This window comes from Microtus pennsylvanicus, chromosome 22, assembly GCF_037038515.1.
Source record: "Microtus pennsylvanicus isolate mMicPen1 chromosome 22, mMicPen1.hap1, whole genome shotgun sequence".
NCBI lineage: Eukaryota > Metazoa > Chordata > Mammalia > Rodentia > Cricetidae > Microtus > Microtus pennsylvanicus.
In genome coordinates this window covers 5028413-5041920 of record NC_134600.1, presented here as the reverse complement: position 1 = coordinate 5041920, position 13508 = coordinate 5028413, and the positions used below count along the sequence as shown (strand labels likewise).

Below are 13508 nucleotides of genomic sequence, written 5' to 3'. Positions count from 1 at the left end.
GAAATGACTGAGAGCCAGTCGTCGTGTGGCATTTCTAGCCGCCCACGTCACAGATAAGTGTTCAGTGGGGGTCAGGGAAGACACCCAGGAGTACGCTTTGAACTGACAGAGATGGGTGTGAGTGCCTGCTAATCTTTCCATTGGCAAAGCTGAGGTAGGGTAGAGTCAAGTGGCCACGGTGCTTGTTGCCACCCTCTCGCTGAGCATCTTGATAGCTCTGGGGAAATGTCCCAAGCTTTATAAACTTCCATGACTAAAACCGGCAAGTAAACTAATCCATCACTATCCGGATAGTTAAGTTAAACATCAGCCAGCTGAGCTGCATAGAAGCCAGCAATGCAGCACCCTGGGAGCTCGTCCTAACAAGGCACAGACAGACTGGCCGAGCTGAGGAGCTGAGGGTAACGGTGCCTCTGTGACCTCAGAAAGGAAATACAGAGCCCTCTGAAGCGAAAAGACTATTCCTAGAAGCTCCATGTGAGGATTTTAAAATAGCGTGTTCTAAAAATTCAATAAACAAAGGCACGGTAATAGAGGCACGAAGAATCAGTTCTGCTTAGGAGAAAGCCCTCAGTGAGGCTCTGTAGACACGATACTGAAGTTCACCAGGGAAACAATCAGTAAGGCCCTCGGTGAAGGTGGTCTTGTCTCTATAATGTTCAATCTCTGACACGGTTTTAGAATGACTTATTAGGGCCCATGCAGAGGAGGTGGGGAGACACGCATCCCCTCGAAGGGGTGTGCACGCTGACACACGCTCATACACGTTAGTCCCTTTCCACTTGGGAACAAAAATTCCACCACTAGAGCCTTTAGATTTTAAAACAACGTTTCATATAGCATGTTTTGGCTATGAAGCAATTTATAGGATATCTAAAATAGGTAAGGATAAATAATTTAAATTTGCCCTTTCTTGCCTTACCCAAAAATTAAAGTAAAACAAAGTTGAAAAAAATAGCCCCAAGTTCCCCCACAACAGCAATAACAACAAGCAAAACCGGAAGCTGGTGTAGCGAAGAGGGGGGAAAGCAAGGGAGAGGCACAAGGGCACCCCTCACCTGTCTGTAGTTGGATGTAAAGGCCCCCAGGTAGGCGACAACCCCCGAGGAGATGAGGATGTCCCCTGTCAGGTTGATGTACAGCTGCCCGAGCTCCAGAGCCGAGTTGCTCCAGCGAGTTTTCTCACCTCCCAGGCCTCCAATCAGCTGCTCGGCTCGTTCCAGCTTTTTGCTGCACAGATCGACCTCAAAAAAGAAAAGGGGAGCTTTAATCAACATGGGCAAATAAAATAAGCCGAAAATTCCGCAGCATTCCAAACTCAAGAGATAGCTTTTCTCAATTACAGACTAGCCTGAAGTTCCGAAAAGCACTTTTAAAAAGAAAAGCATGGTGCGATTTGGAAAGTTCATGATGCCTCGTGTTTTAAAACAAGTAAATAATTTCAAAAAAGTTCTGGGAATTCCTACAGAGTATTTAGTACATAACAGTACAGGCTAACTCTACGGAAATGAACTTCAACACGGGAGACTGAGATTATTCAAAAACAGTCTCCTGCAAATACAGATGCTTTAAAGCGATCTGACCAAAAATGGGGGAGGCCTCAGGAAGAAGCAGGCTAGGAGTGTATCTGCACAGCGTGCGCGAGGGCCGGGGGTCCAGCACGAGCACTGTGCTTTAAATGTTTTATAAATGTTTCTCCTCCGCTCACAGAGTTGGTTTAAGGCCGCTTTGAGGGGCTAAGAGTTTTACAGTTCACACTTATTTACAAAGCAGAGTCTTTCGAGGTGTTGAACGGCACCGTCCTTGCAGACACTCCCAGTTAAGCTTCCGAGAGAGCATCAGACAACAGCGAAGCGCCTGCTCTCTCCGGCCAACAATCAGCCCGAGTTTATTTTACACAATTAAACAACGTGAGAGAAAGGGGACGCGGCAGATGTTTCTCAAGGCAGTGGATCTGGGAAGCAGCCCTCAAGCCTACATCAACGTTCCATCAGGGCTCTTGGAGTGAATCACTATAATTTAACTTTCAAGTGATACCTCATTCTTCTTTTTAAAATGAAATCAACACATTTGTTTTACTTGTTCAAGATATTTTAACAGAGCTGGGCGGTGGTGGCGCACACCTTTGATCCCAGCACTCGAGAGGCAGAGGCAGGTGGATCTCCATGAGTTCGAGGCCAGCGTGGTCTATAAGAGCTAGTTCTAGGACAGGTGCCAAAGCTACAGAGAAACCCCTTACCCCTCTAGCTCCTCCCATGCCCCTTCCTCTCAGACTGATAGCCTCCTTTTCTTAATTATTGTTACATATATGTGTGTGTGTGTGTACACATAACTTGTTGAATCCACTTTTTCTTATCGACGTGTACATGGTTTCAAGGCTGATCCTTCTAAATTTGACAACCGATGAGGGGGCTCATCCCCGGGCGAGGCTAATTCTCCCCCTCTCTGCTTGCAGGTCTCTGTCTAGGAGAGGGAACTCATAACCCTTTCCTTCAGAAGGTCTACTGGTCTTGCCATTGGCCCAGCTTTGTTCATGCCACCATTCCTAGGAGAGATGGTTTCGCAGCAGACTCCCTGGTGTTCTAGCTCTTACAATCTCTCTGCTCCCTCTTCTCCCATGTTTCCTGAGCCATTGATGTAGGAGTTACAGTGTAAAGTAGCCACTGTGGCTGGGCTGCCACAATTGGTTTCTCTCTGCATTGCGTCCAATTGCGTTTTCTGTGAGAGTCTCCACTTGCTGTAAAGAGGAGCTTCTTGATAAGGGTAGCAGTTACACTTGCTTGGGAGGCCTTAGAGCTAGGAAACAGATGAGAGAACACAGGGCACTTGTCTCTCTGGGCCACGTGCGGGGCCGTGTTCATTGCTGCCCTATTGACAATAGTCGGGGAATGGAAGCAACCTAAATGTCCTTCCACAGGCAAATTAATAATGAAAATGTGGTACATATACACAATGGAGACCACTCCGATGTAAAGAAAAATGAGATCATGAAATCTGCAGGTAAATGGAAGGACCTAGAAAAGATTACATTGAATGAAGTAGTCCAGACCCAGAGAGGCAAATATCATTATTCATAAAAGAAGATAAGTACAGTTTATCTTGGGACTCAGACTGTGAAATTTTATAATGGAGAACTGGATGATCAGTTAGAGAGACATTTATGTGGCGTCAGAGTAAGAATTTGTCTTATGTATTTTCCCAATACTAGGAACCATTGTTTAAAATTAAAAGACACAAAATATCGGTTCTCCTACAGATAGACATGAAAAAGCCAAGCTTTGTGATGGGTCATAATTTTGATGTTCCCCAAATTAAGCCTTTCTTCCTCCACTTTCCCGCTCTAACATAGCTCTAGTCTCTCAGCTTCCCAGTGAATCCGATCACAGAACACAATCACGTTGCCATCATTAAACCCTAAAGAAAACATTCCGGCAACCTCCTTTTTCCCATGACTACTTCTTCCTCTCCAAGCAGACATTTACTATAAATTTAGGCATGTGTTCATTTTAATTTTTTCCAACATTTTTAATTACAAAAACCTGAACATATCCAAGGCACAACAGCCAAGCCGAGCAACTATACACTCTCTCTTATGCTACCTTACTTAAAGAAAATGTAATCTGCCCAGCAACAGGTTACGTCTTAAAGACTGACACCATGTCCTGTCTGGGTTCAGATACAGATTAGAGGGCAGATTTAGAGAAGAAGGAAGTGGCCTGCACTCAGGAGGCAGAGGCAGGCAGATATCTGTGTTCAAGGCTGGCTTGGTCTACAGAGTGAGTTCCAGGACAGCCAGGGCTACAGAGAGAAACCCCGTGTGTCACTGTGAAAAGTGTGCAGACATCCGGGTTGGGGTCACAGGCCATGACTAGAAGTTGGGTTATCCGTGAACGAAACAGGACTGGCGAGTCCTGCGCCCCTGCGTGAGGGTCCTCGCCCGTTTGCGACGGCCAGCACACACCTGGTTCTCCAGGTCGGCCTTCTTCTGCTTGTTCAGCTCAAGCGTGTACTGAAGCTTGGCCAGCTTGTCCTGGACCTCGTGCAGGGCGGCCTGCTTCTTCCTGAGACCGTCCATAGCGATTTTCAGCTCCCCTTCAGCCGCAGCCAGTTTTATCTTTTTGGGAGCTACAATTTTTGCCACTCTACGAAACAATAAAGTTGGGAAATTAAGTTCCTCTGAACATTATAAGGGACCGTTCTAAAGCTCTTTACAAAGACTCAAAACCCTTCTTTACACAGAATGTACACCGATTTCTACATTCCACATTTTCTCGCGGAATCAAATCGGATACAAAGTATAAGAGATGATCATCATGACTTGAGGCGTAAGAGGCATAAGACGGCAGAGAAGAGGCTGCCTCTGAGTGACCCTGTGACAGAAAAGGGGTCAAGGCAACTAGAAGAGAGGAGACAGGAGGAGAGGAGAGGAGAGGAGAGGAGAGGAGAGGAGAGGAGAGGAGAGGAGAGGAGAGGAGAGGAGAGGAGAGGAGAGGAGAGGAGACAGGAGGAGAGGAGAGGAGAGGAGAGGAGAGGAGAGGAGAGGAGAGGAGAGGAGAGGAGAGGAGAGGAGAGGAGAGGAGAGGAGAGGAGAGGAGAGGGCATTTTCTACTATCCACATGACCAGACAAGCAAACCCAACACAGCAGTGAGGGTTTGGTCCAGCACTTACTTGTCGTAGGAATCCATCGCTATGACCCACTTGCACAGACCCTCAGCAGCTGTTGAAGCGTTCCGAATCTTCTCTGGAACAAAGTCTGGGTTGGGAATGTAACTTTTCCTTATGATATTCATATACGCCGGAGGGATATTGTCCTTGTCGTATTCATGAAGCGACTGCAGGAACCTTATGTCACCAAGAAGTCTTTTAGCGGGGCCCCAGAAATCCTCAATTTTCTTCCCCGAACCTGTTGGGTCGGGGATTTTATCGGCTTTGATGCCCTTCAGTATGCAGATCGCCTCCATGACAAGCTTGACGCCTGCAGGGGGGCTCTTCATGGACTTCACCACGGTGATATCCTGGAAAAGCAGCATTTCCATTATCCATAGAAATAAATGTGCACTCGTGTCTTCATTATAGCAATAAAGTCAGACTTTCAAACTAAGCCTTAAGGTACATAGAAACTTGTTTTCTGTGTTGGGTAGAAACGGCGGCAATGGCAGAACCATGGCAAGGATTTTGACACAGGTTCATTGGGGGGAAATTATAGGGGAGAGTGGTAGAAAGTTCTGGAAAGAGCTGCCATAATGGGGATTGGGGATGAGACTGGGAAGGGATGAGAGAGGGGTGGATATGATCAAATACACTGATAAAATTCTTAAAGAACAAAAATAAATAAATCTTTAAAATAGTAATAATAAATTTCTAAAACAAAGCAGTGGCGGTGTAGTGGTGGCGACGCTGGCAGCTTCGTTCCCCTTCAAAAGTGCCTTCATCATGAGAATGCATTTCTCAGTCAGAGAGCTAGGAAATCAATCCTAATTTGAGGGGAACTCAACCGTGGTCCCCGGGGGGCAAATCCTCGCCATCTGCACGGCTCTCACCTGCGCGGTCAGGGTGTCGAGGGCGGCCAGCGCCGACTCCAGGATGGGCAGGGCCCCGGCCAGGTCGGCGTCACACTCGTCCTTGATGGCTTTGGAGGCCATGGCTTGGTCGTTGGCGACTATCTCGTCGGCTTTCACGATCTTCTCGGTCTTAGCGACCTCCATGGACTCCCTCTCGATGATGACCATCATGTCGTCCACCTCCCGGCTGGCCACCTTCAGCTGAGGGTGCAGAGCCCCCAGCTCGTACTGCATGGCGGCCACCTGCGAGGCGGCCGAGTCCAGTTTATCCAAGCCCACTTCGTACCGCTTCTTCATTTTCATCACCTCACTGGAAGCAAAGGGACGAGAGGAGGTGAGACTCGGGGACCTGCTTACTGTGTCGGGGGACATCGTGAGTGCGCTTGAGTTTGGTCGAAACGTCTTTCACAGGCGTCAGCTGATTGTGAAGAAACCATGAACCCACCAAGACTGGGTTGTGCACAATTACGACGAAACACCGTATCTTAATTCTCTCGGTGTTTCCAGTGCCTCCAGGCATATGACAAAAGCTACAGAGAATAAATGAGTTCACTGGTAACGAGGCAAAGGGCCTCCTGCCACAAACTGGACACTCCCCCTGTAACACTGGCCAGTCACCTTGTCACCTTGGTGAATTACTTTCAACAATCCTATAGGCTGTTTTTTTTTTTAATAATCACTTACTTCAAAAAGACTTCAATGCCCCCATACATCATTTTGAATATTGTCAGAGATGAAAATGTACTTAAAATAGATTATATCTTCCCAGTAGTCGGAAAGTTAAAACTATCCAGTCAGGGCTGTATTAGCCTAGGGTATACAGCGAGACCTGTGTTTAAAATGTATTTGAATTTAAAAATGTATTACATCTTGAAATAGTAAATTTTTTATTAAGACAAAAGGGACAATTGAGACTGATATTAACACTCAACATTTTTGTGCAAAGTGGTTTTTAAAGGATATAATAAATGAATAATTTAAGTCCTTTAGAATTTACTATTTTAATATTCTTTAAAATACTTACCCGTGTCCATATATGTTCTCCACTGAGAAAAATCTCCTTATCTGCAACAATTCATCTTAAAATATGACATATTTCAAAAATTCTCAAGAAAATAGCTGGAGTAGGAAAACAGCTTGAGGGAGATAAAGTAACCCAAAAAGGGAGAAACAAAAACAACCATGGGAAAGGCTGTCACCGAGAAGGAGGATAAACTCAGAAATTCACGTTTTTATCATGTGTTGAATTCCTTCTGCGAAAGCAAAACAGTTAACAAAAGTGTGGGGCAGAGAAGCCAGATTCCCTACGGTCCTGTGCTGTGTGTGAAGTAGCCTCCACCAGCGCCTGGGAGCAAGCCTGTCAGCGTGGGGCAGTAACAATACTCATCCCAGAAGACTCTGCCAACTTTAAGTGCCAACTTTTTGGCAGGCGCCATGATGTCTTGTTTCTGGGTTCTAACTGGATATCGAGAGACCTGGAGTTTAATCTGCTCAAGAAGCACAAACGCAAGGTAAGAATTCCAGTAAAAGTTAAAAGGGAACGTACAAATTTTCATTTGCAAGAACATCTGACAGGGAAGCTCTCGCCCCCATCAAAGTTAGCCTTCATCCTACAGCACATGGAGACGGTTCCAGAAAACCACAGCTGGACCCGACACAAAGATCAGCGGACTGCACCGGACAGATCCATCGGTGGCACAGCTCCTGCTGTGGCCCAGGGAACGTCAGAGAAAAGGCGACACAGAGAGCCTGGATGCCCGGAAGCCTTCTGCGTGACTCCATAAACCAAGACCCAAACAACAACAGAACCCATACCCCTGCTAACGCGGAAGGGGAAAAATCTCACAGGCTCCCGCCCAACACAGAGAAGTACAGGCAACTGGGGGCTACTGAGGGAGGGAGAAGCAGCCTCTCCCAGACATGAGCTCCCTTGCTGGCTGTCGAATACGAGTGGTCAGACCTGAAATCACACACAAATAGCAAAAATGGACTCACCAGGTTGTATGGATATATTAGATTGTGTGTGTGTGTGTGTGTGTGTGTGTGTGTAAAAATAATTTTAAAAGGCTATCAACTTGAGGAGGCATGGGAGGCATTAGGAGAAGAAAAGAACGGGAAGGGAGAAATGATATAGTTATATTTTAATTAATTGGCAAGAAATTATGAAGGGGAAAATGTAAAAGATAAAAAAAAGTGAAAGAGCAACACAATTATCTGAAATGCCCTCCGCCATGGCTTTTTAACCTTCCTGTAAGTTTATATATTGCTAGGTTAGCCTTGTTTTCAGTTAGGACAACCTTAGCATTGCGAGTCTACAAATGAGAGCCTTGTTTATGGCTGATCTCCAAAATTTAAACTTTCAACCTTGTTGTTAATAAATTTTAGATTTTAGAATGTGCATTTCAAGTATTTTTATAAGCAAAGGAAATTTATGCTGTCTCTGAGAACTTACATATGTCTGAAAACTTAGTTTGAGACTGGCTATGGCATATGCCTCTTGCGTGCAATATTGACATTTTCAAATAGAAGGTTAGTAGAGAGGAAAAGCTGTCTATATAAATAAAGTCTGTCTCCGGGATTGTGGTTGCACAGACTCCAACAAAAAGACTTATAAATCATCTTATCCCTAATAAAAGGGAGAAAATTCACTCGCTAATGGTTCTTACTCAACTATTGGATAATTCGTTCTTATTGCATATAATTTTGTATTGGGCTTAGAATTCTCTTATTTAAACAAAAGGGGATGTTGTAGGAATTCCCACCACCAGTAGCCTCTCAGTTACCCACCCTCTTGGGCATGGCGTCTTATACTATATATGCCAAAGTAAAGCGCGCATTTAGCTTCTTTTCCGGCTGCGAGATTCGGTTGCTGTTCTCTGCTCCAGCAGAGGATTCTGATTTGTGTGTCTACCCCTAAATACATAACCCTCCATTATTCTCAGTTCTGAGCTAGTGTGGGATTTCTTTGAAGCGTCTTTCTTCACTCAACACTATCATCAAAAAATCCTCGGGATTTACCCCTGCCCTATAGGGCACACCTGCATTCCTCCACATGTAGGGGGCATTCACATGGCCTGAGGGTGCACCTGTGCACTGCAGCTTTGCAGCCAGTGGTCAGGCTGGGCTGCCATTCCTTAAGAGCCATCCACCTTGGGTAGCTGGCCTCGGAGACTGGCCCGTCTCCATCTTCCAGCACTGAGCCTTATCAACGGGTGCCAGCACGCCCAGTTTCTGTTTCTCCCCTTGGGTTCTGGGGATTGAAACTCAGATCTTCATAGGGCCACCTCCCTAGCCCCGCCTTCACTCCTGCCGTAAACGAAATGATAGATTTACGGTGTACTAGGCAACGTAATTAAACCTAAGAATGAGACCTGCTTCCTACCCTCAGACTCTAAGGACTGAATCTCAACGTTTCGACAGCAGTGTATCTCTAAGGAAAGTGTGTGATGCCGTCATTGCTATGTCGGTTTCATACAAACATGTTTAAACATACATAGCGTACTTAAAACCAGAATTTTTCATCCTTACTTTCTTTTCTTTTCTAGCAAGAGTTTGAAGGTGGAGATGAGCTCCAGATAGGAGGTGGGAGTCACGTAGTTGTATCTCTGCAGCTCATTGTGGAACGACGTGGATAGGTTGATGGTGGACGTGTGGAAGCTCTTGCACATCTCGATACAGCCCTCTCGGATCTCCTCCGACATCTCGATTTCTTCCAGGAACCGTGACGCCACTGCTTCCAATGCGTCTTCTGGCCAGGACTGAATTTAAAATGAATATGTCAGCAGTTGAGCAAGGTCACTAGTACGATCCTGTCGTGGCTGCAGCCCTTTGTGTGTCGTGGACTAGAGACAAAGAGGACTCGTTTAAGGCTTGGAGTGGGAAAGACTCCATAGAGAGCTTTCTTCCTGCCCCTGCCTGCTTAGGCAGAGAGGTGGTAGCCAGTGCAGGTAGCGACCCTGTCCAGTGTGCTCGGGCATTAGACAAATTGTTATGGAGTGTCGACGGGATAAAGAAAGAGGAGGATCTGAACTCAGTGTGTACCTTTCTCTGCATGACATGTATTCTTTCATTTAATCCTCCCACGGTTATTATACTTTCCCCTAAACAACAGAACCACACAAATGACCACCTCCATGATGTCCCTCAGATTGCTCAATGACAGAGCCAAGTCAACCAGCCTGCACCGCCACGGTTCCTCCCTCCCCAGCCGAGCTGGATTCTTCCTCAACTCGGTAGACATCACCATCAGTCACCAGCATGGACTTCCTCCATCCGCTCCTCCTCCTCGACCCCCTAAAATAACTTTTAAACTGGTTTCCTTCTTTCCACACCACCACTGCCTGAACTCAAGTTTCTGCTATCGCCAGCCGGTGTGTGCCAGCGTGACCGTCCCTGTCTTCACTCCCGGGAAAGACAAAAAATAACTTTTCAAACTGCAAAGGCGCACCCCTGGCACACTTCCCGGTCCAACCCTGGAAGTCTGCCCAGTGCACACGTGATAAGATCCAAACCAACTTGCAGGTCTTTGTCTGAACCTTTCTGACCTCAACCGGGCCCCTTCCCTCGGCTCCTTCACTCTAACTGCTCCGCCTTCCCCCAGCCCCATTTTCCAGTTCATGTATAGCTCTGCCAGGGTCTTGGTTGGGGTCAGTTTTTCTTTTCCCTTAAAGGTTTTCTATAGAAAGACTTTGCTCCTTATATGCACAGTTTGTTATGGTGTTATCTGGTAAAAGCAAGAAAGGAGCCAGCAAAGGACACGTGCCTGGAATAAAAGGCACGGCAATGAAGGGTAACTTTCCGACATCACGAATGGTTGGGTTAGATCTACATACAGGACCTCAGCCACACGTGTGCCATGCCCTCAGTCTGCTCTGTGGCTGAAAGATAAACCAGGGGGATCTGAGTTTTTGTCCACTCTGCTGCTTTTCCTCCGTCCCTGCCATAGCCTCTGTCCCCGTGTCCCAGCTTCCCGCTTTCTGAGACAGAACTTTCCTACAAAACTCCCCAGTGGTGTTTTCCCTTCTGATTTTTGTTGGCTTCTGTAAACGGCGCAGAGGGTGGAGTGGGCCAGAAGGTGGGTCTGTAGCTCAGTTCTGCAAGTCTTTTCCCACCATGCCCTCTTGGCTCCCTTAATCCTACCCGCGCTTCTATGGCCAGTCCCTTCCCAAGCTCTTCTCAGCTATGCTGTTTCCTGTCGGGACCCTGATACAAGGACAGGTTAATTCTAACACTTTCTGTAATGCATTTAGATTCATGAATGAAATCTTGTAATGATGTATGTTGCTATAACTGCATACGACACACTATGATAAAATTAAAGATTCGCTATCCTATTCTTTGGGGTGGAGTCGAAAAATATTTCATGGTGATGGAGATTCAACATTTCTAGGTTTCTATCCAAATTTCACGTGGACATACATACCTGGAACCAGTCGATGGTACAACAGTTAACCAGGGCGGGGAACTTCCTAAGACGGATCCGAAAGGCATCTCCGATGGGGCTCATGGCCAGGACCACGTGCAGCTGGTTGCGGCAGCGGTCGATGAACATGTTGAAAAGTGCGATGGGGCTCCCATCCGTCTGCTTGGTTTTATCCCGCTGGCGATCCAGCTGGCGCATCTTTTCGCAGATCTCTTGCTTCTCGTCTAGAGCAAAGAGGTTTGGAACCTCCCCGGCATTTAGCAGGTTGTTGATGTCTTCCAGGAACGACTCCCTTTTAATCTGCATGTCCGTGAACAGGAAGACGCCCTGCATGTCGCCTTCCGCGCACTTCCGTAAGATCACTTTTAGATCTTCGCGCCACTCGTTGGTCCCGTAGCCCTTGGAGATCTCCACCTGGAAGACTGAAAAGTCGGCCATGTGGGCCGCCAGCCGGGTCACTGACTGCCTTCCGCTGCCGCCAACGCCCACTAGGAGGGCGTGGCTCCTCGGCTGCTTCAAGATCCGAGAGATCCTACTGATGTGTTCGATGGCAAACCGGAACAAGACCAGGTTCATGGGTTTTTTGCTCATGTTGTTGTATTCTTCGAGGTGGCTTTCTACGATCATCCGAAGTAAGTCCACGTCTGCGATTTCCCTGTAGCAGGTATCCTCCCTCTTCGGGTCGTGAAAATCACAAAACATTAAACTTCTTAAGTCATCTTCTTCCACAATGCCATCATAATCGAAATCCAAGCTTACAAAGAGTTCGTGAAAATCTTCCTGCATGTAGTTTCTCAGAACTTCTTGTATGTAGTTAATAAGCCAGCTTCTGTCAGCGTTATCCAGAAGGCGATCATAATACACTCTGAGGACCTGCATAATTTTAAAAGTGGCTTTAAGAATCATAATTTTTAGGTCTGCTTATTTATTCTGTGTAAATTATAAAACACCAAGTAGATCGTATAAAATACTGTCATGAAATAGCCACAAGTTTTATCCAAAGCATACGTAAAGACTAGTCCTAATAAAGTTTAAATATTAAGTTTAATTGTGTCTACTTGACACAACAGTTACCCTCGGTGGGACTAAATGAAAAGACCCGGCCATGGTGTCTGTGCAGCACGTGAGTGAGCAGCACAGTATGACAACCCTGAGGGTGCAGACGTGGCGTGTGTGTGGTGACCCAGTCAACTGGAGGACAACCATGCCTGGTCCTGGAAACCTAGCCAACTCCTCAGTGTGATGAGGTCGTGGTTATTGCAGGAGAATCTACGACCACTGATTTCCTGAACCAGCACAATCTCTACCAGCAATCGATAAACGTGTGTCCTTATTCTCAAGGTGACATAGTCTTCACTCCCTCATCAAGGAGACTTGTCTTTGCGACAGATGCGCACCACTACAGAAAACCACAACCAATAAAAATGCCCAATTGTGGGGCCCGGTCCCAGGTGAGTCCTTCTGCAAACATCCCCACCCCTGAGGCTCTGAGAACATCGTGGAAGAGGGTGGAGGGGTCTAAGAACCAGAGGACCAGAGGACCAGAGGACCAGGGAGTTTGCTGTGAGGTTGTGTTTCCTGGTAACATCAGAAGCGACGTACACAAGGTCCCACCAACACAGCTGCCCAAATATCAGCTACACAAGGATGCCACTAACAGACACGTCAGACTGGACGAGGAGCAGCCCACCAGGATAAAACCGTACACAAAGACCTATAGACAACTGAGGAGAAACGGAAGCAAGAGAGATGGTTGGGGCACGAAAGAACAAACCAAACGATTCGGTCCCAAACGGTCATCCCGGAAAACACCCACCCAAGTAACATTATAAAGACCGAACAGGCTATGTTTAGGAATATGTGTGTGTGTATGTTTATGTATTATATATAATATGCATGCAATAACTCTATGCATGCAATAATAATTAGTGAAAAAAGAGGCCATGAATTTGAAGAGGACCCGGAAGGGGTATATGGGAGGGTTTTGGGGGGAAGAAAGGGAAAGGAGAAACGTTGTAACTATATCATAATCTCAAAATTAATAAGCAAATAAACTTTAGAAAGCAATTTGCAGAGGCTGATGGGACTGGGTGTCTGCAAAGGAACTGAGGCCGTGAGGTGAGTGAGTTCCTTGGCTGACTGCTCAGGCCCAAGTCACAGGATATGATCACTAGGAGCCAGCGTTTGTCAGCTCCCTTCCCAACACATTGCTTTTTGCCTAAAAAGGTAACTTTTTATTGGCAAATTATTTGCTGTGTTTTTAAGTACATTTTTTTTTAAAGAAAATTGTCTTGGATCAGGGGATGGTTGTTTCAGACACGTGGTAGACATCTAAAACATTTCTGGTGGAATCGATCCCAGAAGCAATATATTAGAATAAATCTGATTATATGCATGCGATTTGGAGCCACAATAAATAAGCAAGTTTTCTGTCTTCGACAATTATTCCTTCATGCCGATATTACTGTCCTGCAGGCATAGTTCATTTTGGACCGAATTCCACATCCCAGCGCTTGAGACTGGG

General features: G+C 46.3%; 1 protein-coding gene across 1 annotated transcript in view; it reads right to left on the bottom strand.

Moving 5' to 3' along the window:
- Positions 1-13508, bottom strand: part of Dnah7 (dynein axonemal heavy chain 7) — a 194700-nt gene that overhangs the window by 66487 nt on the left and 114705 nt on the right. The window contains exons 41-46 of the mRNA XM_075956368.1: positions 10985-11857; positions 9091-9320; positions 5542-5872; positions 4670-5016; positions 3962-4142; positions 1059-1244 (exon numbers count right to left, since the gene is read on the bottom strand). Coding sequence (XP_075812483.1) covers positions 1059-1244; positions 3962-4142; positions 4670-5016; positions 5542-5872; positions 9091-9320; positions 10985-11857 — 2148 coding nt within the window. The remainder of the gene's footprint in view (positions 1-1058; positions 1245-3961; positions 4143-4669; positions 5017-5541; positions 5873-9090; positions 9321-10984; positions 11858-13508) is intronic.